At 37.8% G+C, this 26,913-nt stretch overlaps 1 protein-coding gene across 2 annotated transcripts in view; it reads right to left on the bottom strand.

Moving 5' to 3' along the window:
- Positions 1–26,913, bottom strand: part of Ubr3 (Ubr3 ubiquitin ligase) — a 452,715-nt gene that overhangs the window by 408,291 nt on the left and 17,511 nt on the right. For both annotated transcript variants that reach the window (XM_090383419.1, XM_090383420.1), the window contains exon 2: positions 5,356–5,569. In XM_090383419.1, the coding sequence (XP_090239545.1) occupies positions 5,356–5,569 (214 nt within the window). The remainder of the gene's footprint in view (positions 1–5,355; positions 5,570–26,913) is intronic.

Here is a 26,913-nt window from a genome sequence, read left to right as displayed (position 1 = left end):
GAAGATTCATTTTAAGAAGGATGTACATATGCTGGAACAGGCGCAAAGAAGAGCAACAGATTAATCAGTCACAAAATAGCTCTTACCAAAAAAGGCTTTGAGCTCTGGGAATTAAATTTCAGTATTTGGAAACTAAGCAGCAGTGGATGCCTAGTTTCAACATTGAAGTGTTTAAGGCTCTAATTGGTTTAAGGACCTAAATGCTGATGGCATTATTACTCTTTCTGAGATGACACATAAAAGAGAGACAAAGTAAATTGGAAAAGGAATGGCTCGATATGAAAAAAATTGCTTTTAGTTAGACTAATTGATTTTTGGAATAAACTTGTGTTCGGAATAATCTGGTGTTGTGGAATTCGGTAGTGTTTTTTTTTTACAAATACAAGTTTGCTTCCTTGGATCATTTTGCTACTACTATACTAAGAATTTGATAAATAATTTGAATGGGCCTGTTACATTTTACCAGTTACCTGGCAAAATACAAGCTATAAATTGGATATTTGTACTGAAATTGGTGACATTTAAATTTGATGATCTTCCCGCATTCATTAACAATCTATAGTTTAGATTGGTAATGAATATAGAGGCCTGCACTCATCCAGGGAAGCACAGCAGCAGAGTTTCCTGCTTAAAAATATGGTCAAACTGCTGCCAAAAACAAGCTAGAAAATCCCCACACCTCTTAACCCAATAGGTGAATGCAGACACCCACTAAAGAAAAAAAAAATTAAAAAATGCTTAGGGGAAACCACAGTGACCACTTTTTCAAGAGGCTGTTTGTTTGTTTGTTTATTTCTTTGTTGTTTGGGTTTTAGGAACATTAGCAACTAAGGCCATATTGCTCCGGGGATATGCGGTGGTCATTCCCTGACCTTTCCGCATCCTCTGTATTTAGTGGTCATGGGCTCAAACCCCGGTCTAATCAAGAAGCGTGTGCTAAGCAATGCTGCTCCTGCCCACCAATATCATTTATAAATACAGAAAACAATAATGGACCCAATACTGAACCCTGAGGGACTCCACTAATAACATTAGTCCACGATGAGCAGTGTCTATTAATTACCACTCTCTGTCTTCTAACCCTCAACCACCCCTTTATCCATAGCAGCAATTTGCCTCCAATGCCACACTGCTCCAATTTGTGCAGCAGTCTTCCATGCGGAACAGTATCAAAAGCCTTTCTAAGATCCAAGTATATAATATCAAAGTTATTCCCTGCATCCAGTTCTTTTGTGACTGCATCATAGTATCCAATCAAATTGGTCAGGCATGACTTCCCCTTAACAAAACCATGCTGTGTCCGAGCTATGACTGAAGTCTTGTCTAGATGATCCTACAGTGCTTCTTTAACCAGTGCCTCCATTAATTTTCTGGGAACAGAAGTTAAACTCACAGGTCTATAATTACTTGTGTCAGCCTTTGATCCTCCTTTGTGAATTGGGGTCACATTTGCATATCTCCAGTCCATGGGTACCTCCCCTGAGTCCAAGGAAGCTCTCATAATTATGGCTAAGGGTTTGCTTACTTCCTTTGCTGCCTCCTTTAATATAACTGGATAGATCCCATCCACCCCAGGTGCCTTTCTTGTGTTTATCTTCAACAATTTCTCCTCCGCTTTACTCTCAGTTATTACAAGATTCTCTAGCTTACTACCAGAGTTGAACACACCTCTGGCATTTCCCTCGCTGAATAACTCCTCATGTGTGAATGTTGATGCAAAATATTCATTTAGTTTGTTAGCTACCTGAGCAGGATCATCAACAGTTGACCCATTGATATCAAGTGGACCAATCTGATTCCTCCCCTTCCTTCTAGAGTTTACATAAGTAAAGAACTCTTTGCTGTTTTTCTTTGCATCCCTTGCCAAAGATATCTCGTAATCTGCCTTCGCCTGCCTAACCTCCTTTGTAACTTGGTTACAGATCAACTTGTATCTATCATAGACTTCTGTGTCACATGTTAATTTGTATGTATCCCATGCATTTTTCTTCTCTGCCATATGTCACATTAGTTCATCTGACATCCATTTAGGCCTAAACCTTGAACAATATTTCTTAGTTGGTATGTAAAGCCTAGTAGCTTCCAAAATAAGTTCTTTGAATGCTTCCCATTTTGAATTTGCTGTTGGTAACATCATCAGTTGGTCCCACTGTATAGAATTTAAATACTGTTTCAGTCCATCACAGTCGCCTTTACGAAAGCAATAACCCTTCCCTTTACCCCTAATAGTAGTTACCTCTTTGAGTAAATCCCACTTCAGCACACTGTGATCACTGCCACCTAGTGGTTTGTTTATCTGCAGATTCTTAATGCATGAAGAATCACTATTGATATCAAATCAAGAGTATTACTCCCTCTAGTTGCCTCCCGAACATGCTGATGTAGAAAACAATCATCCAATAAATCCACAAAAGCCTTGCTAGTGTGTGAGTGACCAGCCCCCAAATTCCAGTCAATATTTGGGAAATTAAAATCCCCCATTATAAGACTCTGATTTACTGGCCCACTCTATTTCCCTGTACAGTTTCTTATTATACTCATCAGAGTCATTAGGCCTATAGCACACTCCTACTCTCAATTTTGATCTCCCAATGCTTATGTCACACCAAACTGACTCGACACACTGTCCAGCGATGTTGACTGGCTTCACTTCCTTGGATTTTATGTATTTCTTAACTAATAGCATAACTCCTCCTCCCTTCCTATCCTGTCTATCCTTTCTGTAGACATTGTACTCCCCAAATTCCAGTTCTGCATTCCTTATATCTGTGTGACACCACGTCTCTGAAATCCCAACAATATCTGCCTTTGATGTTTTGAGCAATACCTCAAATTCATCAAATTTATTTACTAAACTCCTAGCATTGGTGTACATGCAAGTATACATGCACCTGTTCTTTTTCTTAGCTACCCTAACACAACCCATGTGTTTACTTGTGCCCCAGTGATTCCCAGCAGTCTCTGAAATATCCTGCATCTTATTTTCCAGGCTGCTGCTCATTCCAATAGAAGCAGTGCAAGAATCACTTTCACCTCTGCCAGTGGCTACTGTTAATCTATTAGTCCTTGTATCCCCCAATCTAGCTGTTTTCCGACCCACCTAACACTGCCTCGATAGCATCAGCAAACATCCTTGCACCCTTTCTATTTAAGTGTATCCCATCCCTGTAGAAGCAGTCTCTCCTGTTAACAAGTACAGACCAGGCTGAAAAAAATTTACCCCTTGAGCCTTGCACAATCTTTCCAGGGCCGAATTGATCGACAGGGCTCTCATCATATACTCCCTCCTATCGTGTCTGGGCAGAATTGCAGACACTTGCAGATTTAAAATGTAGGGTGGCATCAAAAAGTGAAAAATTTAGATTTCTTGCTCATTTTAAGGTTTTCAAAAGAGCACAACTAATGGATGCCACACTTGAAGGTGAGAGGGGAAGGCAAGGTACACACTTGGTAAACAGTTAATTTATGAATACAGAGGAACTCCAGCTGCCCTATATTGATCCTCTAGGGTTTCTATGATATTATTCTGACATCATATTGCTGATTTTGATTGTTGTTTCAGTAGCAATATTTAGCACTATGTCCAGTTCCTCAACAGTAACAGTGGGAACCTTGTTGATTCACATGACATGACATCCCAGGTGGAATGAGTCTTGATTGCTTTTCCTATCATAGTGACAAGATTTTTCCTTTTTTTGAAATTGGACGAGTTCATTAAAATTATCCAACTCATTTGTCCTAATCCCATGTTTGTTCAGTAGCTACCTTCCTATTAACAAGTTGCACTATAAGGTTAAGAAAGAACATTGGGTTTGGACCCCAACTGGTTCACCACAAGCTTATGAGATGGGGGATCCCTTCTCTGATTAGTCTCAACTGTTCAGTAAACCCAGTTTAATATTACTTTATTTCATGGAATATATTTTTATTTCTATATATTTTATTATATAATTTTATAATGCTAAATTGTGAGTGAGAAAGATGGTAATCTTTAACATTTAGAAAATTTCTTCACCTTTTCAATTTACTCTAGCAGAATTTATAACAATCCCACTCCACTCTCATGTAGGAAAATATATTAGTGGTTTCGGATTTTTGGGCCACCGGTTAATCAGGGCAGCAGTTTATTTGGGACAAATCTTAAAAAACAGAACCCAATCGAGAAAATAGCCAGGGTTTACTTCACTTAATTGGGACAACATGCCGTTTAATCGGGGCAGGAGACCGCAGCACTGGAGATTACCCTATGATTGTCTCTGACCGTACCACGTGATTCGGACGGATTTCTGGAGGTCACAACTATAAAACAATAAAAACAATTAGCAGACACCTGTTTATTGGGCTTTTCTGTTAGTGCAATCTATCATAAATGGATAGTAAACTCGATCTTACTGAATTTGCGATAAAACCAACAGCTGGAATTCTGTGGGTTATTATGGTGAAATGTGTTTACACTTTCATGAAATCTTCAATCACATAAAAAAATTAATTTTCAGACTGTTCTCTTCATTCCTATTTTTAAAGCTTTGTAAATTGTTACTCCTGTCTCACTTGCGCGTATCGTGTTACTTGCAACTTGTGTGTGCCGTGTTCTTTGTTATTGATTGCTCATCTTTTTACTGTTTTAAATTTTAACCCCCACCCACAAATGTCAGTGAACAGAAATGTCAACTAGTTAGTATGTACATATTACAGTACGTATTAATTATTCCAATTATCATGTATATTCTTACGATTTTCACGTATCATTTAATTTTTTAATTGGTAAGGTAATTTGTGCTTAATATATATCTTTACTTTTATAGCCTGTGGATAATATTCCTCCTATTTTTGCTAATTAGAATTAAAATTCAATTCACAAACATGATCACAATGACCGGTACTTACTACACATCATATAGTGAACGGTACTTTACTATGGTGACTCCATCGTAACGTGATTTGATTGTACAGTGAACCAATTGTAAAGCGGGGGTCCATTGTATTTTTAACTTTTTTTACGTGAAACTTTGGATAATTGGGGCAGCCGCTTAATCGGGCCAAAATGCACTAGTCCTGATGTGTCCCAAATAACCGAAATCGACTGTATTTGCCATCAAGTGTATGGCATATGTTAAAATTTAGCATATGGCAAGATACAAACATCTTAGCACACCTCTCTCTAAGGCTCTTTCAATTCTTCCATCTGAAGGTTTCAATTTACAACTCATAAAATAAACTATATAAGGAAGAAAAACAGAATATCAGAAATTTAAATTTGGTTTACAACCAAAAAATAAACTGCATAAGAGCAAAAATAGATATTTCAGTTGCTGTTGCAATGAAAGTAATAGCATTAAAAATAAATTTATTTACCCTGTTTCTTTCATAACACCTGGATCTCCACAATCACATGCTCCACCAGCTTGACTTCGAAACATATTAAAATCATGACCTTCATGATTACCTCGTTGAAAACACTCAGCACACAGAGACATACAAGGAGATATACTACATGTTCTGCATCGATATGCAACAAAGTTGGCTGTCCACACTAAACCACAAGTTGTTGCATTGTCATACCTGCGTACTATTAAAAAGGCAAAAATAAGATTTGAAATTTTTTTTCCGTAAAAAATATAAAACATTTGACAAGCAAAAAATCACCTTTACACAGTTACAAATTCAATGATATTTTACAGATATACAGCACCTACCCATGATTTAATGCAGTATTACAGCAATAATGTGCTATAACATAGCATAACAGAGACCAGCATGGGTAATGCTCAGGCTGAGATTTAGCATCAAACAAATTATTTTTTGAAATGAGATAAAAGGTTACAGTAAACACCCAACTATCCATTCATGAGATTTCAACTTTTAGTTTTAAATTGTTACTTGATGGAATTTACTGAAGCTTTATAAAACAGCAATTTGTCTATAAAATGAACTAGGCTTTCATCTCTCTTTCTCTCACACTTTTCTAGTTTTGTTTTTCCAATAGGCTAATTTCAAGTTTAATAGTACTTTCCAAGTAACAGATATAAGCACCATTACTTACCAAACTTATTGAAGGTTCATACAATGTCAAGACACTCTCTCTCTCTCTCTCTCTCTCTCTCTCTCTCTCTCTCTCTCTCTCTCTCTCTCTCTCTCTCTCACCCCCTTCACCCCTCCAGTCTCGTTTACAGTAATCTAGTTTTGTGCTTTCTTTCAAGTAACAGAAAGGAAACTGGATTTTGCCATCAGCTGCTTGGGAATGCAAAGAAGAGCTATATATATACTGTACTTTAGCTGAATTTTGGTAGATAGTAGAAGTATGCAAGTACAATTAAAATTATATCTTCCATTTTTTATCTTTCAAAAATATAGACATAACATGAGAAGTGTTGTGTCGATTAAAGAAAGAAACAAATTAAAAGTAGTGTGCTTATATCAAAGTTAAAAAACAAAATGCCTAAAGTGACATTTGGAAAAGTTTTAATGTCATACCGAATAATGAAACGAAAAAAAAAAAAGAAAAAAAAAAAGAGTATGATTTGTGCAATGTACAATATGTAAGAATCGAAATCTGGCATCACTCATTTCAACCAACATTTGGAATCAAAAACAAGATCAGAGTGCCAGGCAGTCTAGTATTACTTATTACAAACAAAAGTGACCTCAAAAATCTATGAAAGTGGCACACAATCACGTATTACAGCGGCTCCCAAATTACTGAGATCTGCAAACCCCTACATACATATACATACACCTATATATACATAAACATACACATACATATAAACACATACATATACAGGGTGATTCACTACCAGTGCGACAAACTTGCAGGAGGTGTAGGGGACACAAAGACGAATCGGAATCACATAGCATTGCAGGGTCTCAAATGTCTTCGTCATGCGGAAGAGGACATTGAACGGGAGGTCGCGTGAACATGCTGACTTCCCGCTGGAAGTCAGCATTTGTGAATCGGTTCCCGAAGCAGTAGGATGGACGAGTATTACAACGTTGAACTGGCTGACATGCACCTCACGTATGGAGCTGCGAACTGTAACGGGCGCGCCGCTCTGCGCTTGTACCAGGAACGTTTCCCGCACAGGCGTGCTCCTCATCATACGATTTTCGCACGTGTGCACAGAAGGTTACGTGTTGTTGTTGTTATTTGGTTTTTAGGAGCATTAGCAACTAAGGCCACATTGCTCCAGGATATGCGGTGGTCATTCCCTGACCTTTCCGCATCCTCCGTATTTGGTGGTGGAAAGTTACGTGAGACTGGTTGTTTCACGAGAGATACCATGAATCGAGAGCGAACGCCGAGGACACCAGACAATGAGGAGAATGTCCTACGTCTTGCAGAAGGCAATCCGAGTACGAATACTCGAGCGATAGGTCAACGATTGGGTATTTCCCAATCCTCTGTATGGAGGATACTGTCAACAAACCAAATGAGTTCATACCATCTGGAACACGACCAATCATTGGAGCCTGCGGATTATCCACTCCGGAGGACTTTTGCTACTTGGTTTCTTCAACAGAAACGGTTCGCAAATGCTGACTTCCAGCGGGATCGCTGTTCACGCAACCTCCCGTTCAACGTCCTCTACCGCATGACGAAGGTATTTCGGACCCTGCAATGCTATGTGATTCCGATTCGTCTTTGTGTCCCCTACACCTCCTGCAAGTTTATCGCACTGGTAGTGAATCACCCTGTATATACAAACACATACATATATATATATATATACAAACACATAAGCACTGCGAAAGCAAAAATAAGAGTAGGAGTGTGTTATAGGTCTAATGACTTGAATGAGTACAATGAACAATTGTACAAAGAAATAGAGTGGGCTAGTAAATCGGAATGTCTTATAATGGGGGATTTTAACTTTCCAGATATTGACTGGAACTTGTGGGTTGGTCACTCACACACTAGTCAGACTTTTGTGGATTTATTGGATGATTGTTTTCTGCAGCAGCATGCTCGAGAGGCAACCAGAGAGAGTAATACTCTTGATCTGGTTATCAGCAGTGATCATTCGTGTCTTAAGAATTTGCAGATAAAGGAACCACTATGTGGCAGTGATCACAGTGTACCAATGTGGGATTTATTTAAAGATTTAATTACCATCGGGGGAAAAGGAAAGGGTTTTTGCTTCCGTAATGGTGAGTACAGTGGTCTCCGACAGTTTTTAAATTCTGTATATTGGGATCAACTGACGATGTTACCAACAGTAAATTCTAAGTGGGAAGCATTCAAGGAATTAATCGTGGAAGCTACTAAAAGTTTCATACCTATTAAGAAATACTGTTCAAGGTTTAGGCCGAAATGGTTATCTAATGAACTAATGAGACTCGTAACAGAGAAGAAAAATGCATGGGATGCATACAAATTAACATGTGACACAGAAGCCTATGATAGCTACAAGTTGATCTGTAACCAAGTTACAAAGGAGGTTAGGCAGGCGAAGGCAGATTGCGAGAAATCCTTGGCAAAAGATGCTAAGAAAAACAGCAAGGATTTCTTTACTTATATAAACTCTAAAAGGAAGGGGATGAATCTGATTGGTCCACTTGACATCGATGGTTCGACTGTTGATGATCCTGCTCAGATAGCAAACAAACTGAATGAGTATTTTGCATCTACATTCACACGTGAGGAATTATTAAGGTTTGAAAATGGCAGAAGATTATCAAATTGTAGCAGGGTACTTAATGATTTTGTAATAACTGAGAGCAAAGTGGAAGAGAAACTGTTGAAGTTAAACGTAAGAAAAGCACCTGAGGTGGATGGGATCTATCCAGTTATATTAAAGGAGGCAGCAAAGGAAGTAAGTAAACCCTTAGCCATAATTATGAGAGCATCCTTGGACTCAGGGGAGGTTCCCACGGACTGGAGATGTGCAAATGTATCCCCAATTCACAAAGGGGGATCGAAGGGTGACATGGGTAATTACAGACCAGTTAGTTTAACTTTTGTTCCGGGTAAGATAATGGTGTCGCTGGTTAAAGATGCATTGCAGGTTCATCTAAACAAGACTGCAGCAATAATTCAGACACAGCATGGGTTTGTTAAGGGAAAGTCTTGTCTGACAAATTTGATAGAATATTATGATGTGGTTACAAAGGAACTGGATGCAAAAAATAATTTTGATATCATATATTTGGATTTCAGGAAAGCTTTTGACACTGTTGCGCATGGAAGACTATTGTACAAATTGGAGCAGAATGGTATTAAGGGTAAGTTGCTACAATGGATAAAAGGATGGTTAAGTGGGAGAAGACAGAGGGTGGTAATCAATGGGTGCTGCTCTTCTTGGACTTATGTTATTAGTGGAGTCCCACAGGGTTCGGTGTTGGGTCCACTGTTGTTTTGTATATTTATCAATGATATTGATGAAGGTATATCAGGCTTAGTGTCGAAGTTTGCAGATGATACAAAGGTTGGCAGGGTTGTTAATGGCAGTAATGGCAGTGTGCTACTGCAACAGGATCTAGATAATTTGGGCAGATGGGCTAAGGAGTGGCAACTGAAGTTTAACCTTGACAAATGCAAAGTACTGCATATGGGTAGAAGTAACCCCAGAGAAACGTACCAACTGTGTGGTACTACACTTAAGGTGGTAGAAAATGAAAAAGACTGGGAGTAATTGTGCAGTCAGATATGAAGTTTTCTGAGCAATGCAGACAGGCTGCGAGGGCTAGCCATGGGGTTTTGTCAATGATATATAGGAATTTTGCTAGCAGGAAAAAGGAGGTGATTATCCCTCTGTATAAGGCAATGGTCAGGCCATGCCTTGAGTACTGCATACAGGTCTGGAGGCCTCATTTTAGGAAGGATGTAGATTTACTTGAGCGTGTACAGAGAAGGGCAACAAGATTGGTGAGGTGAATGAAGGGATCCTCTTATCAAGAGAGGCTTAAGTTCTGCAAATTGCAGTGGCTGGAGACTAGGCACCTGCGCGGTGATCTGATTGAGGTGTATAAAGCCTTGAATGGGTTCAGCACGCTGAATTCTGATGGGATCCTTCCACTTGTTCAATGGCAAATCTGATTCATTCTCTTCCTTCTAGAGTTTACATAATTAATAAGTTGTTGCTATTTTTCTTTGAATCCTTTTCGAAAGATTTTTGTAATTTGCCTTTCTTGCTTAACCTTCTTTGTGACTTGATTACAGACTAGCTTATATCTACCATAGGCTTCTGTATCTCCTGATAATTTATATGCATCCCATGCATTTTTCTTCTCTGACACATGTCTCATTAGTTTATCTGACGGCCATTTAGACTTAAACCTTGAACAGTATTTCTTAGTTGCTATCAAAAGCCTATTAGCTTCCACGATTAATTCCTTGAATGCTTTCCATTTAGAATTTTCTGTTGGTAGCGTTATCAGTTGGGACCAGTGTAGTCACCTTTACAAAAGGAAAAACCCTTCCCTTTACCCATGATGGTAGTTACATCTTTAAGTAAATCCCACATCAGTATGCTGTGATCGCTGCCACCCAGTGGTTCTGTTATCCGTGAATTCTTATTGCATGAATAATCACTGTTGATAATCAGATCAAGGGTATTACTCCCTCTGGTTGCCTCTGAAACATGCTGCTGTAGGAAACAATCATCCAATAAATCTACATATAGTATGACTTTACATTTCATCACCATAAATGGTTTTTATAATTTTTTATATTTCTGTTGTAGATTTTCCCTGTTTAAAGCATAATTTGATATTTGTTCGTTGCTCCATTGCAAAATTTTGACACAGAATACTAATGCTACGAATGAAATTTGTTGTTACTTGCAAACTGTCAGCCTACTGGACAATCTCTGTATCACCATCTGTTGGAGGTTTTTGAACTACAACATACCACTTCCATTTATGTTTAAACTCTTCGAACATGACTGCTACAGTACCAATCCATGAACTTAATTGCCACACCTCATATATCTGTTATGCAATCAGCAATGTCATACTTTTTCCAGAAGTTGATGACTGAAATAAAGCAATCAATCTGGTCAAGAATTCTTGAAAATATGCAATTGGTGCAATACAGTTTAATGTTGCAATGAGACCTTGATCTATCAGTTGGATCAGGATCTCATCTACACCTTTGAGCATTCAGAACATTTAGAACATTTTGTTCTAAATGTTCTGAAATGCTAACTTTAATAACAATAACAGAAAAAGGGTTGGCATGAATTAGCTTCTAATTACAAAATGATGCTTCTTTGAAAGGAGTAAAGTAACTCTACCAATGATTTCATCACACCTCTCTGTATTTTCCATCCTGTGTTCCTTGTTGTGAATTAGCAGTTGGTTGTTAATTTCATCATGCGCATACTGTCTTTATTGAATCAAACGTATTGGTGCCACTGTAAGAGCAAGATTCATATTTTTTAAGAAGTATTTTACTCAGATATTTAAGTCCCTGAAAATTTTTAAAGTGACACAAATGATATAGTATCATTTGTAACTGCAATATTGGAGGCAAATTTTTAACTTAAACTTTTTTACAATCATTTGAAAGATGAGATCTACAGTTAATGTGTATATAGCAGAATAATAATTATTTTAGTGACAAATGGGCCTGGAGTACTGGGGTCCATAGTTTAACAGATATTTATTTAAAGTATACCCAGTATACTTTAAATAAATATTTTTGGAAATATTTTATTTTATTTTATTTTACTGGGTATACTTTAAATAAATATCTGTTAAATAATTATTTTAATAGTCTCTGGGTGTAACCTGTATCCATATATGTGTGTTATGTCTGTAGAAGTGAGAGTTCATCAGCTGATTTGCATGTGGTGTGGACTGGATTAACCCGAAATAGCCCTACTCCTTCTGCCTGAGATTGGCTAACTACCGCCTCAGTTGAAGATTACTTTAGAAATTCCTCCAGTTGTCAATGGGACTCTAACCCAGACATCTGTAAATGAGTGACATTTATTTATAGAGGTCTGGGTTTGAGTTCCTGACTGGTAAATTAGTGATTCATTTACTGCCATGGAGGACTGTGTACGTAGCAGGAGAAAATGCAGTGTTGGGCCCCTGATCATTTACAAATGTCAGGTTTAGTATTAGTAAGGCCAAATGATGCAAGGATGCATCAGTTAAAAAAAAAAAAAATATATATATATATATATATATATATTATGTGAGGTAAAAGTTAAGCAAAAGTAATAAAAATAAATAAATATAGATATGGCTATGTAGCTATCATTAGAGGCAGCAAATGCACATCCTCCACATGAAGCCTAATTATATATACAGTATATATATATATATATATAGAATAAAATAATAATACTAAACACTGTTAATACTGTTTCCATTCTCACAAGGTAAGTAACCATCCAATTCATTTTGAATTTAGGCAGATTCACTACCTCTACCAGGGGACTGCAACTTATTTTAGTGTTTGACAATTTGTTGCTTATAGGTGAACTTCATGAAATCCAGTCTTTTGTTATTCTCTGAAATGTTATATTTGTGCCCCCTGGTTCTTGTCACGTTATTACTCAATCCTTTCATTGCCCAATGCATCTCAAGCAGATATCTGCTTAGAAGTCTGCTTGTCAAACTTTACACTCTACATCTTCTAAGGTATTCTACATATCACTCACTGGCTGCAATAGTGGCATAACTCAAAAATCATAATTCTGAGATAATCGATGAGGAAAATTTGGCTTTTAAAATTAGTTCGTTTAGAATTGAAGAAATTATGTGATTGTTGAAATATATTGTAATTCATCTCATCATACCCAGTGGTACTCAAAATTAGGCTGGCTTGATCAACATTCCCTTATGGGTAACCAGAATACTCAAAAATTTAACCCCCCTTTTGAGTTGTGCCACTATTGCACTAACAAACACTCAAATTTTGTGACTTAAATCTACTAAAGATGGAAGGTAATTATGATGAAGAACAACAAAAAAAAACATTTAAACAAGAGCTTTATTTATATTCAATTTATATACATAAACTCAGGAACATGTATGAACTACATTTTAATCTTTGAGAACATAATTGTGGTAAACCTTGGTTTGGTTTGGTTTTTTTTTTTTAGGAGCATCAGCAACTAAGGCCATATTGCTCCGGGGATATGTGGTGGTCATTCCCTAACCTTTCCACATCCTCCGTATTTGGTGGTCACGGGCTCGAACCCCAGTCTATTCAAGAAGTGTGTGCTACGCACTGCTGCTCCTGCCCACCTGGCTATGGAGGCACCAGTGGTAAAGCATAAATAAGAACAAGAAGTTAGTACAAACAAGCAAAAAGGAAGAATTTAAGTCATTCTTAGAAAAATTTATTCCTTCCGTAAGTTAACTTTTAGACTGTTATAAAAGCCAGCATGACATTTGGGAATTGTGTTATTGTTCAACAAACAGTGGAGTTCACTGTGCTTCTGTTTCGAAATCGGAATGGAACTCTTGTAGCCTTTTTCATTTTGAAATCTACAAATTTCTCCAAAGGTTTTCTTGTTTTACTAGCTTTAACATTAACTGATTTATAATCATCGTGTTTGTATGATGTTTTATAAAATAAAGAGTTCAAATGCTGCTTTTCGGCTTTAAAGCTATCAATGTCATTGAATTTCACTTCATCAGTATTTTCATTAAATTTCATAGAAGTGTGTTGGGCAAAATATTTCAGGTTATAAAAATTGCAATGACTAGTCTCTTTCACCTTTAAAGTGTTTCCTTGTCTTTCTGGCAGTTCTAGCTAATGTAACATATTGTGATGGGACTACAGGACCAGACTTTAGCTATATTTTAATATTTTTCTATAATAATGAGTTGCACAGTCACCCTCATTTTGTATATGACCTACAACAAGAAATTTGCATTGCATTACATTCCTGTACTGGCACAACTCAAAAAGGATCACTATTGCACACAGACCTCACTTCATTCAGCCCCAAGGTTGGGGCACACTGAAGAAGTGCCACTGTTAATGCTTCTTGATGCAGTCAAAACTCAGATGGCATAACGACACTTGTGTCACGTAGCGAGATAATATTGATCTCACTTTGTACTGTTATTCCATAAATGTAGTCCACTCTCCCAACCTAATCAATTGTATTAACTCAAAAATTAAGAATTTTGAGTTATTATTATTATTAGCCATATGGTGCAAGGAAGCCTGAGGTTATGCTGCACCAGCCAAAAAAAAATTTCTGAATTACCCTGAGAGAGAGAGAGAGAGGGGGGGGGAGGAATCACCAAGAAAGAGAAGAATGATGATATCCAGCTCGGGACCCTGGGTTTGCCAAGCTCATACTCACCAGAATTGTGCCACTATTGCAGCCAGTGAACGATATGTGCATTGATTTGCACCCATTACTAATCTGTTCAACCTTTGAACCTTCTCCAGAGTTGTGTATCATTTTTTAGGTGCACTCTTTAGACCTGAATACAATATTATTTTTATTGCAATCAGTGAATTTTACATGCATACCTGATGCAATGCCCATAACAGCAAAAATGCTAGGGGTTCTAACTCTGGTCCAACCATCATCTTGTACAGAGGGATAATGATGTTTTCCCTATTAGCAAAGGTCCTATAAATCAGTGACAGAACACCATTTGTCTTATTTGCCACCCACCTCTTTATATTGTTTTGAAAATATTATATCAGGTGAATCGTAACACCTAAATCTTTTTTTGTCTTGTACCACTATTAGCTGTCCCCACCCAGCTTATAAATGCCACCAGGATTTCTGTTTTCTCCAAATGCATAAGCTTACATTTAGAAGTATTAAACTTTAGTTGCCATTCTGTTGGACCATATATGCAACCAGTCCATCTTTTATTATTATTATTAGCCATATTGTGCAAGGAATCCTGAGGCTTATGTTGCACCAGCCAAAAAAAAAAATAAATAAATAAAAAATCCCATGTTACCCTGAGAGAGAGAGTCAAAAATAGAAGGAATTACACTGGTTGCAAATATGGTCCAAAAAAAAAAAATGGCAACTAAAGTTTAATGCTTCTAAATGTAAGCTTATGCATTTGGAGAAAACAGAAATCCTGAGGAGTCATTTATAAGCTGGGTGGGGACAGCTAATCATGGTACAAGACAAAAAAAAGATTTAGGTATTATGATTTCCAGGGGCCAACTGTTGGTGAGTATGGACTTGGCACACCCAGGGTCCTGAGCTGGATATCATCATCTTCTCTTTCTTGGTGATTCCCTTCTACCTCTCTCTCTCTCTCTCTCTCTCTCTCTCTCAGGGTAACTCGGAAATTTTTTTTTTAGCTGGTGCAGCATAAGCCTCAGGCTTCCTTGCACTATATGGCTAGTAATAATAATAATTATAAAGCAAGAAAGGAAGAATGATGATATCCAGCTCAGGACCCTGGGTTTGCCAAGCCCATACTCACCAGATGGTCTGGCTTCAATTTTCCACCTTTCTCACCTTCAAATAATCAGCAGACTTGGATGCCTCCCTTACATGTCTTCATCACTATCATTTATGAGCACTAAAAATAGCAGGGGACTCAAAACTGAGTGACAAGGAACTCCACTTGTTACACACTACGTTCGCTTTGAAGACTGACCATGTATGACACCTTTTTCCATTCTCCTTACTTTTAGCTAGCCAGCAATCCAACATAGGATCTTATCAGTAATCACTAATTTATATAATAGCCTTCCATGAGGGCTAGTATCAAATGCTTCACTAAAGTGTAGGTATATAATGTCAAAATTATTACCTGGATCCAACGGTTTAATGATTGCATCATAGTAATTTACCAGACTGATCAGGCATGATCTTGCCATAACAAACCCATGCTAGGATCTATTCAAGATACCATTCTTGTTGAGATGGTTTTTTATCACATACTTAACCTGCCACCTTTTGTGAACTGGAGAGATATAGCACTTTTCCAGTCCTGGGGGATTTTCTCAGAGTCTATTGACTCTGGGAAAATCCCCCCCCCATGGACTGGAAAAGACTCTGGGATTTTCCCAGAGTCTTTCATTAATATTCCCAATTGTTTGATACACCAGCATGCAGCCTTTTTTTTTATATAACTGAATATGTACCATCCTCCCCAAAACCTTGCTCTCTAACGTAAGTAGCTTTTCTAACAAATGCCCCTCCCTCTTAGATCATTATATCACTTACAAGGTGTGGCTAAAGTGAAACAAGAATTGTTGCTTATCAATGCCTTACTAATGTGCAGTCAGCAACATTCATATCATGATATAGCTTGTTTTTTCCTGTGCAGATCAGTTTTTGTTTCATTGCTATCAGTTAAATTTTGATTGAACTGTGCCTCTTTAAGTGAATCAGTGTTATAGCCCTTTGGTGGAAAAATGAGTGATTGTAATTTAGAGAAAAAATTGTTATTAAATTTTTAGTGAAACTTGTTAAAAATGGTGCATAAACGTTGGAGATGGTATGGAAAGTGTATGGTGATGAAACCATGAGTCAGCCATGTGTGTATAAATGGCACAAACATTTCAGAGAGGGATGTGATGATGCCCATGATGACAAGAAGGCTGCCAACTCCAATGATAGACAAGAATGCTGAAAAAATTTGAGAGATCATGTGCCATCACTGTTGGATGAGCATTCAGCTAATCACAGAATAGTTACACATTTACAAATAAACAGTAAGAATAATTTTGACGGAGCAGTTGTTCATGAGAAAGGTGTGTGCATGAATGGTTCCACACATCCTGATAATCAGAAGCAGGAACGTGTGGAAATTTGCACTGCAAATTTGAAAAACATTTGTGACACTCCCAACTTTTTGTATTCAGTGATAACAGATGAATCTTGGGTCTTTCGGTTTGATCCACAAACCAAGCATCAAGGCATGCAGTGGCAAACTCTCTCTTCATCCCATTTAAAGAAAGCAAGAATGTCTTGATCAAAGATCAAGTCTGTGCTTGTCGTTCTTTGATTGTTGTTATGTTGTTCTTGAATTTGTCCCACCAAATCAGACTATTAATCAAACTCTACATTGAGATTTTAGGAAGATTTTGTGAAAAAATTCAAAAGATATTGCCCAATTTATGGCCGGTAAAATGTTTTTTGCATTATGACAGTGCACCGTGTTCTCCTGTTGCTGTGAGAGAGTTTTTAATCACAACATTGGAGCACTTGCCTTATTCACTAGATCTGCCACTGTGCGACTTTTTTTTTGTTACCAAAAATTAAAATCCACCTCAAAGGAAAATGATTTGAGGATTTCTTTATTTTTGTTTAGCAGACATTCAGAAGAACCCAATGGAGAAATCTTCTGAGGACTTTCTGCTGCTGTTTTAGATCCTGAAAATCATGAAGGGAGCACTGCATAGACATGGCTGGAGACTACTTTGAATTTGTTGAAAAACATTAAATTTGTATTTGAATTTGTTCAAAAACATTTTGAATTTGTTGAAAACATTAAAGTTGTTGTACTTAAAATAATAAATGATTTTAAAAATATTTCTCGCTTCTTCTTAGCTGCACCTTGTATTTCACTGCACTCTGACCACAGACGTTTGAGCTTGCTTTCGACTATAAATATACAGTAGTTGAGAAATATCTATTCAACTCATCAGCCATTTCTGCAGGGCTTTTTATCGACCTTCCACTGATAACAGAAAGCCCAACAGAAATCATTTTGAGAATACAACTTATTTAAAACCTAATCTCCTAATTTCTCTGTTTAGTTAAAAACAAAGAGAACTTTGGAGAAATTAATAGACAAAAACATTTTACCAATCTTGTCCTCATCAGGAAATGTTTGTAAATAAAACCTCATTCACCAGTTCCCAGCTGACATCCAATAGATGAAACATAACTGTGGTACTAGTAATAATCTCAACGATGTCCATTTCCACTTGCAGTCTGCCAAACCCCATGTACTTTTTCTGACAGAATCTCAATTATCGGTTGATTCAACTACTGTTCATCTCAGTTGCTCAAACTATTCGATGTATGATTCCTTTCGCCTCAAAGGTGGTACTTGTGCATATGTCCGTTCCGATATTCCCTGTCAGAGACTTGGTAATTTGGAATCTCCTCTTTTTGATTTTCTCTGGCTTAAAATTTCCCTACTTCATTGTATCAAATTCATCTGTTGTCTCTACCGTTCTCCCAACTTCACTAATCACTTGGAGCTCTTTGACTTCCTCTCTTTGCAACTTGATTTTGTCCAGTCCAACTTTCCTAACAGTGAGGTAATTTCCTAAAAAGGGTGACAAATCCCTCCAATCCAATTATCGTCCTATTGCAATTACTCTTTCTGAAGTAATGGAGAAATCAATTAACTTCCAACTCTTAAACTACCTAGAAACCGTCCGTCTGATCAACGATTGCCAGTATAGATTCCGGCAGTGTCGATCCATTGGTAATATTCTGGCTTATGTTACTCATTTATGGACAAATTCAGTGGAAAAGTTTGGTGAAACAAGCAGTTGTTCTTGACATTTCAAAGGCTTTTTATCGTGTTTGTCATAAAGGTCTTCTAAACAAGCTTCCATCTTATGGTTTTCCAACTGTTTTTTGTAATTGGTTATCCAGTTTTCTCTCTGATCGCTCACTGAGGGTGATGGTAGATGGCTCTCTGTCTTCTAACTTCTCTCCACTAATGCTGGTTTTCCCATTGGTTCAGTTCTTTCCCCCATTCTTTTCCTCTTGTGTATTAATGACCTTCTTCCGTTGACTGGAAATCCTATCGATAGTTTTGCCGATGATAGCACATTGCATTACACTTTCCATTTTGAGAAACTGTGTCCTGCTCAATCAGCTTCAACTTCTTGAAAATTTGCTACCAATTCCTTAAATTCCGATCTTCAGGTAATTCTCCAGTGGGGCAAAGACAACTTAATTGATTTCAATACTTCTAAAACTCAGTCTTGTCTTATATCTCACAAAAAGGATTCTTCTGCTCCTATGCTTATCTTTGGCGACACTCCGATTTCTAGGCAAAATGGTATAGCTCTTTTGGGGATTACCCTGACTTCTAATCTCTCTTGGCACAAGCACATTACAGATATTGCTTCCTCTGCGTCTAAAAAACTTGGTTTTCTCTTTCGCTCTCGGCATTACTTTTCTTCCAAACAGCTGTTCACTCTGTACAAATCGCAAATCTGCCCTACCATGGAATATTGTTCCCACATTTGGGGTGGTGCCCCCAAAACCTCTCTCATGCTTCTAGATTCCATTCAGAAGAGGGCAGTTAGGTTAATTAATGACTCCTCTAACAGAGTCTCTCCACTCACTGTCTCATACACGTACTGCTTCTGCTGCATGCCTTTTCTACAGATACTTCCACGGGCACTGTTCTTCTGAATTGGCTTCTATAATTCCCGCTCTCTCTTTCAAAACAGTCCAAACACGTGCCGCCACCAGCCAACATCCATTTACTGTCCAACTTCAAACTCACAGAACCAACTTTTCATCTTCCTCGTTTATTCATTGAACTGCTATTTTCTGGAACAACCTTCCTTCGTACGTATTACCTGAAAATTACAGTCTACAGAAGTTCAAGTCCAATATCAACAAATATATTCTTTGATCTTCTCAACCTCCAACCCAAGCATGGTACTAAGTACTATAGGTTCTAATACCTCTTGTGTTTGAGGTTTTCACATTAAAAAAAAAAAAATATTGCTGTGTACAGAGCTAGTTTTCATTTATGGTTTGTATAAACTCAGCAAAATCCTTTCCAGGAAAAAAAATCTCAAATAGTCTAAAATCTTTAGAGCTTAATTTATTACATCAGTTTTTCCCAAACTGGGGTCTACGAAACATCAAGTAATGTAGTAGTAGTGGCGGCATGTGATGCAAAAAATCAAGTGTATGAGCTTATGCAGCAACAGCCAAAAAAAAATCACACCATTCCCTCCAAATGCCTGTCCAGTTCCTCCTTAAATTTATTCAACCTATCAACTTCCACAACGACAGATGGAAGTTTGTTCCAGCAATTAACCACCCTCTGGCTAAAGGCAAATTTCCTCACATCTATTCTACATCTGTCCTTTCTTAATTTGAATTTATGCCCCCTTAGGTCCGTAATCTGAACAAGTGGAAGGATCCCATCAGAATTCAGCGTGCTCAACCCATTCAAGGCCTTATACACCTCAATCAGATCACCGCGCAGGTGCCTAGTCTCCAGCCACTGCAATTTGCAGAACTTAGGCCTCTCTTGGTAAGAGGATCGCTTCATTCCCCTTACCAATCTTGTTGCCCTTCTCTTTACACGTTCAAGTAAATCTACATCCTTCCTGAAATGAGGCCTCCAGACCTGTACACAGTACTCAAGGCATGGCCTGACCATTGCCTTATTTATACAGAGGGACAATCACCTCCTTCTCCCTGCTAGCAAAATTCCTATATATCATTGACAAAACCCTATGACCTGCCCTGGCAGTCTGTCTGCATTGGTCAGAAAACTTCATATCTGACTGCACAATTACTCCCAGGTCTTTTTCATTTTCTACCACCTTAAGTGTAGTACCACACAGTTGGTACGTTTCTCTGGGGTTACTTCTACCCATATGCAGTACTTTGCATTTGTCAAGGTTAAACTTCAGTTTAACCTTGTCAGTCTGGTACACCTGATATCAATGGTTTGACTGTCAATGATTCTACTCAGGTAGCTGACATACTGAATGAGTATTTTGCATCTACATTCACACATCAGGAATTCTATAGGGAAGTGCATGCCAGAAGCTTAAACTCTAACAGGGAGCTAAATGATTTTGTAATAACTGAGAGCAAAGTGGAGGAGAAATTGTTGAAGTTAAGCATAATAAAGGCAACTGGAGTGGATGGGATTGATCCAGTTATATCAAAGAAGGCAGAAAAGGAAGTAAGCAAACCTTTAGTCATGATTATGAGAGCATCCTTGGACTCGGGGTAGGTCCTCATGGACTGGAGAGCAAATGAATCCCCAATTCACTAAGGGGGATCAAAGGGTGACAAATAATTACAGACCAGTTTAACTTCTGTTCTGGGGAAAATAATGGAGTCATTGGTTAAAGAAAGCACTACAGCATCATCTAGACAAGACTGCAGTTATTGTTCAGACACAGAATGGGTTTGTTAAGGGGAAGTCTTGTCTGACCAATTTCAATGGATACTGGTGTAGTTACAAAGGAACTGGAAGCAAAAAATAATTTTGATATCATATTCTTGGATTTTTATACAGCTTTTGATACTGTTGCACATGGAGGACTACTGTACTTAATGTTATACTGCTTCAATTTTGAAGCAGTATAACATTAAGAGCAAGTTGCTGCTATGGATAAAGGGATGGTTGAGTGGATGAAGACAGGGTAGTAATCAATGGATACTGCTCTTTGTGGACTAATGTTATTAATGGATCCCCCAGGGTTCAGTGTTGGGCTCATTGTTCTTTTTTGTATTTATCAATGATATTGATGAAGGCATATCAGGCTCCAAGTTTGCAGATGATATGAAGGTTGGCAGGGTTGTTACTGAAAGTAATGACACTACACTACTGCAACTGGATCTAGAAAAGTTGAGCAGATGGGCTGAGAGGTGGCAACTGAAGTTTAACATGACAAATACATAGAACTGAATATAAATAGCAGTAATCCCAGATTAATGTACCAACTGTGCATACTACACTCAAGGTAGTACCACGCAATAGAAAAAAAGTATGTTCACACAGGTCTTTTTCATTCTTCATTACACTCAGGGTAGTGAAGAATGAAAAAGACCTGAGAGTAATTGTGCAATCAGATATGAAGTTTTCTGAGCAGTGCAGACAAGCTGCAAGAGTAGTGCATGCAATTTTGTCAATGATATACAGGAATTTTGCTAGCAGGGATAAGGAGGTGATTATTTCCTTGTATAAGGCAATGGCCAGGCCACACCTTGAGTATTGCATACAGGTCTGAAGGCATTTTAGGAAGGATAGAGAGCTGCTGGAATGAGTACAGAGAAGAGCAACAAGATTGGTGAGTGGATCAAAGGGTTGCTCTTACCAAGAAAGGCTTAAGCTCTGTAAACTGCAGCATCTGGAGACCAGGCACCTGCGAGGTAGTAGTAGTGGCATGTGATGCAAGAAAGCAAGTGTATGAGCTTATGCAGCATCAGCCAAAAAAAAATTTACAAAACAAATCCCACTAAATGTTTGTCCAGTTCCTCCTTAAATTTATTTAACCTATCAACTTCCACAATGACAGATGGAAGTTTGTTCCAGCAATTAACCGCCCGCTGGCTAAAGGCAAATTTCCGCACATCTATTCTACATCTGTCTTTCCTTAATTTGAATTTATGCCCCCTTAGGTTCATAATCTGAACAAATGGATGAATCCCATCAGAATTCAACATGCTCAACCCATTCAGGGCCTTATACACCTCAATCAGATCACCTCGCAGGTGCCTAGTCTCCAGCCGCTGCAAATTGCAGTACCTGTACGCAGTACAGGTCTGGAGGCCTCATTTGTCCCTCTGTATAAGGCAATGGCCTGACCATTGCCTTATACAGGGAGACAATCACCTCCTTTTCCCTGCTAGCAATATTTCTGTATATCATTGACTAAACCCCATGACCTGCTCTTGCATCCTGCCTTGCATTGCTCAGAGAACTTCATATCTGACTGCACAATTACTCCCAGATCTTTTTCATTTTCTACCACCTTAAGTGTAGTACCACACAGTTGGTACGTTTCTCTGGGGTTACTTCTACCCACATGCAGTACTTTGCATTTGTCAAGGTTAAACTTCAGTTGCCATCTACCCAAATTTCTCAGCCCATCTACCCAAATTTTCTAGATCCTGTTGCAAGATTGAGGTGTATAAGGCCTTGAATGGTTTAAGCAAGCTCAATGCTGATTGGATTCTTTCTTTTAGTCAGATTACACACCTGAGGAGGCATAAATTCAAATTGATGAAAGACAGTTGTAGAATAGATGTGCAACTGTCTATGATGAAAGACAGTTGTAGAATAAGAAGGGGTGGTGTCTCACTAGAATTCGTCCTTTATTTCCATGAAAAAAAAAAAAAAAAAAAAACAATAGAACTCCTTCGCTCCAGAATCCTTTTTCTGGAAAGTATTACTGGGAATTACCATTAGCTCTGCATTACCTTCAATATATGAGACACTGATTACCCACACCCACTTTGGTTCGTCCCACTATGATCTATATGTATAACAGAAACACTGGCTAAATGCCTTTAGCCAGTGTTTCTTGATTTTGCTGGAATAAACTTCCATCTGTCATTGTGGAAGTAGACAGACTAAATATTTTCAGAACTAGACAAACTTTTGGAGTGAATGGATGGGTGAAATGGGAAGGTTTTTTTTTTTTTTGGCTGATACTGTATAAGCTTGCTTCATATGCCTCTGCTAATGGTAATGCTAATGTTTGAATAGCATAGGCAGTTCAAAGACAAATGTGAGGATGTTCGTAATGACCAAAGAAGTGGGCATCTGTCAACCTCTAAAAATGAGGAGAAAGTTGCAAAAGTTTGGGAAATTGTGTCAGAGATTATTGTTTGACCTTCATAATGATGGCTGATGAGTTGGATATGAAAGAGATGATTCAAGATAATGGTAATCATGTTTTTTGACAAATAGGGTGTGATTCACAAAGAATTTGTATCTGAAGGGAAGAGACCCAATGAATATTGAAGAGCACTTCCTGTGTGAGGATGCAATTTCAAGAGAAAGTTCTTAGTTAATTAATTATGAATCTTTGTTGTTATATAAAGAAAAAATATACATATATAATTTCCCTTCACAGAAGCCGAAGGTCAGGAGATTCGTATTTATTCTAATTACAAAGTTGCTGATATTAAAAACTCATGAATCTGAACATCTTAGTATCAGGGCAAGGAGTAATAAGATACATAAAATAGGTTAAAATATAAAACATTCACAAAATATTAATTCTAAACATAAGAAACAGATACACTACATGGCATTAAAATATATATATGAAATAAGTCTTGCATACTAATCGAACCTTATTAACATAGTTTCCATCATTGTGAAAGGAGACTACTGACAAGAAAGGAGAGTCTGGTTGATAGATTTGCATAAGTCCCCAAGTTCACGGATCAAACAAAGATACTCAGCATGGCATGTCACAAATCTCCACCCACACTGGTAATGACAAGGTTATTTTGCAGTGGAGAGGGGGGAAAGCAAGTGAGAAAAGTAAGAGGATAGGTCTATCCAATTATATTAAGGAAGGCAGCAAAAGAAGTAAGCAAACCTTTAGCCATATTTATGAGAGCATCCTTGAATTCGGAGGAGGATGCCATGGACTGGAAATGTAAATATATCAAAGGGTAATTATCCCTGTTACCTTAGCTGAACTGTTAGCTAAGCTTCTGTTCCAGAAATCAAGCCAAAAGGTTAAAGATGTCAAGCTCACTGGTTAAGTAATGCAGCACCATCTAGACAGGAATGCAGTTAATACTGAAATCACAGCATGGATTTGTTAAGAGATGATCTTGTCTGATCAATCTGATTAGATATTATAATGCAACAACAAAGGAAATGGATGCAAAAAATAATTTTGATATTATATACTTAGATTTAATAATTAGATTTGATAATGTTGTACTTAAAAGATTCTGAACAAATTGAAGTGGTGTGAAATTAATGGTAAGTTAATGCTATGGATAAAGGGATGGTTGAATGGGAGAATACAGAGACATTACCGATGAAAACTGATCTTTGTGGACTAATGCTATTAGTGAAGTTCCCAGGATTCAGTTTGGGACCATTGTTGTTTTTGATATTTATTAACGATACTGATGAAAGCATATCAGGCTTAAATGTCTAATTTTGCAGATTATACAAGGGTTGGTAAGGTAGGTAATGACAGTAATCAGCTTATGCTACTGCAATAAAATTTTAATAAATTAGGCATACAAGGACTGAGAAGTAGCAAATGAAGTTCAACATTGACAAATGCAAGGTACATCATGCAGAGCAGTCCCAGATTAACATACCAGGTGGTACCACACTCCAGGTAGTGGATAATGAAAAAGAACTGGCAATAATTGTGCAGTCAGATATGAAGGTCTTTGAGCAATGCAGATTTCCAGGACAGATCATGGGGTTTTGCCAATGATATACACATATTTTTCCAGCAGGATTAAGGAGGTGATTATCTCGTTACATAAGGTAATGGTTAGGCAACATCTTGAGTACTGCATACAGGTCTGGAAGCCTCATTTTAGGAAGGATGTGAATACATCCTTTCAAGGGCTCACATCTGGTGAGTATGGGCTTGGCATACCCAGGGTGCTGAACTGGATATCATCATTCTTCTCTTTCTTGGTGATTCCTTTCTATTTCTCTCTCTCTCTCTTGGTAACTCGGGAATTTTTTTTTGGCTGGTGTAGCGTGAGCCTCAGGCTTCCTGCACAATATAGCTAATGATAATAATAATGTTGTAACAAGTGCAGAGAAGAGCAATGAGATTAGTGAAAGAAACAAAGGAGTTCTCGTACCAAGAAAGGCTTTGATTTTGGAATTGAAGGAAACAGTGCATGCCTCGTGGAGCTTGCTGAATGAGAAATCCTTTCTCCATGTTAGTTTTAACCATACAATGCAAGGAAGCTACAGGCTTTCCTGCACTAGCCAAAAAAAAAAAAAAAAAAAAAAGTAGATAAGAAAACACAAATTATGCACTTCCCTCCTCACGGAGGTAACTATCCAGTTGACCTTTAAATTCCTTCAAATTATCAACCTCAACAACATTCAGAGACAATTTGTTCCAGAAAGCAATGACTTTCTGGCTAAAAGACAATTTCCTACGATCTAGTCAACCTTTTTCCCTGTATGAATTTATGGCCCCAAGTTCTGGAGTTCTTTATAACAGTAATTTTTTCCACCTTCATTCATTTTACTAATCCCTCTAAGAACTTTATAAATCTCAATCAGGTTCACTCTAAGGTGCCTGGCTGCCAAGCTCTGAAGCCTTCATAATCCAGTCTTTCCTCGTACAGTCATCCTTTTGTCAATCTCATCATGCGAGTTATTATTAGCCATATGGTGCAAGGAAGCCTGTGATTTTTGCTGCACCAGCCAGAGGAGAGAGAGAGAGAGAAAAAACAAGAGTCAGAAGTAGAAGGAAATCACCAAGAAAGAGATGAATTATGACGGCCAGCTCAGGACCCTGGGTGTGTCAAGCCCATATTCACCAGATGTGAACCCCTGGGATTTAAGCCCAAAGACAGTTTCCTGTCTTTGGGCTTAAATCTCAGAAGTTTTCTGAGCAGTGAAAACATGTTTCCAGGAAAGCAAGCTTTCCTGGAAACATGTTTTCACTGCTCAGAAAACTTCATATCTGCTGATATTGTAACTTTCAGCTCCCTTTCTTCCAGTATTATTTTTAATTCAGCCCAACCAAGTGCATAAGTTATTTTATGGTTGCTATTCCCCAAATGTAAGATTTTGCATTTTGCTGCATTAAAACATAGCTGTCACTTTTCTGACCATTCTTGAAGCCTGTTCAAGTCACCCTGAAGGAGCCCTGCTTGGCACTGATCATTAATGACTCTACAAATTTTTAAATAACCTGCAAATTTTGACATTATGCCCTTTATCCCTTCTTCGATGTCATTAATATTTTTGTTGATTTAACTTGTCAGTTATACTCCACAACATGGTACAAACTCATACTTTGGCGAGAAAGAAAAGGAGGCAGTGATAGGCCGGTGAAGGCTACTCCCGACTCACTGCTTTCCCTCTCTCCTCCTCGCCTGCACATTACTGGGGGATGTCATGTGGCATCACAATATGTCGGAGTTGAAATGAAAGAAAAAAAAAAAAAAAAATGGCAAAATGGCAATTTTTTTTTTAAACAACATAACTACTGATTCTTCTTGCCCATACATTACTAGACAATCATGTTTTTTTTTTGTTTTTTTTTATGTGAACCCCAAAAACACGAGAGGTATTAGAACCTATAGTACTTAGTACCGTGCT

The sequence above is a fragment of the Mastigoproctus giganteus genome, chromosome 10, assembly GCF_048544385.1.
Source record: "Mastigoproctus giganteus isolate SK-2022 chromosome 10, ASM4854438v1, whole genome shotgun sequence".
In the NCBI taxonomy this organism is placed as follows: domain Eukaryota; kingdom Metazoa; phylum Arthropoda; class Arachnida; order Uropygi; family Thelyphonidae; genus Mastigoproctus; species Mastigoproctus giganteus.
The sequence above is the reverse complement of the archived record's forward strand: the minus strand, read 5'-3'. Positions and strand labels throughout refer to the sequence as shown.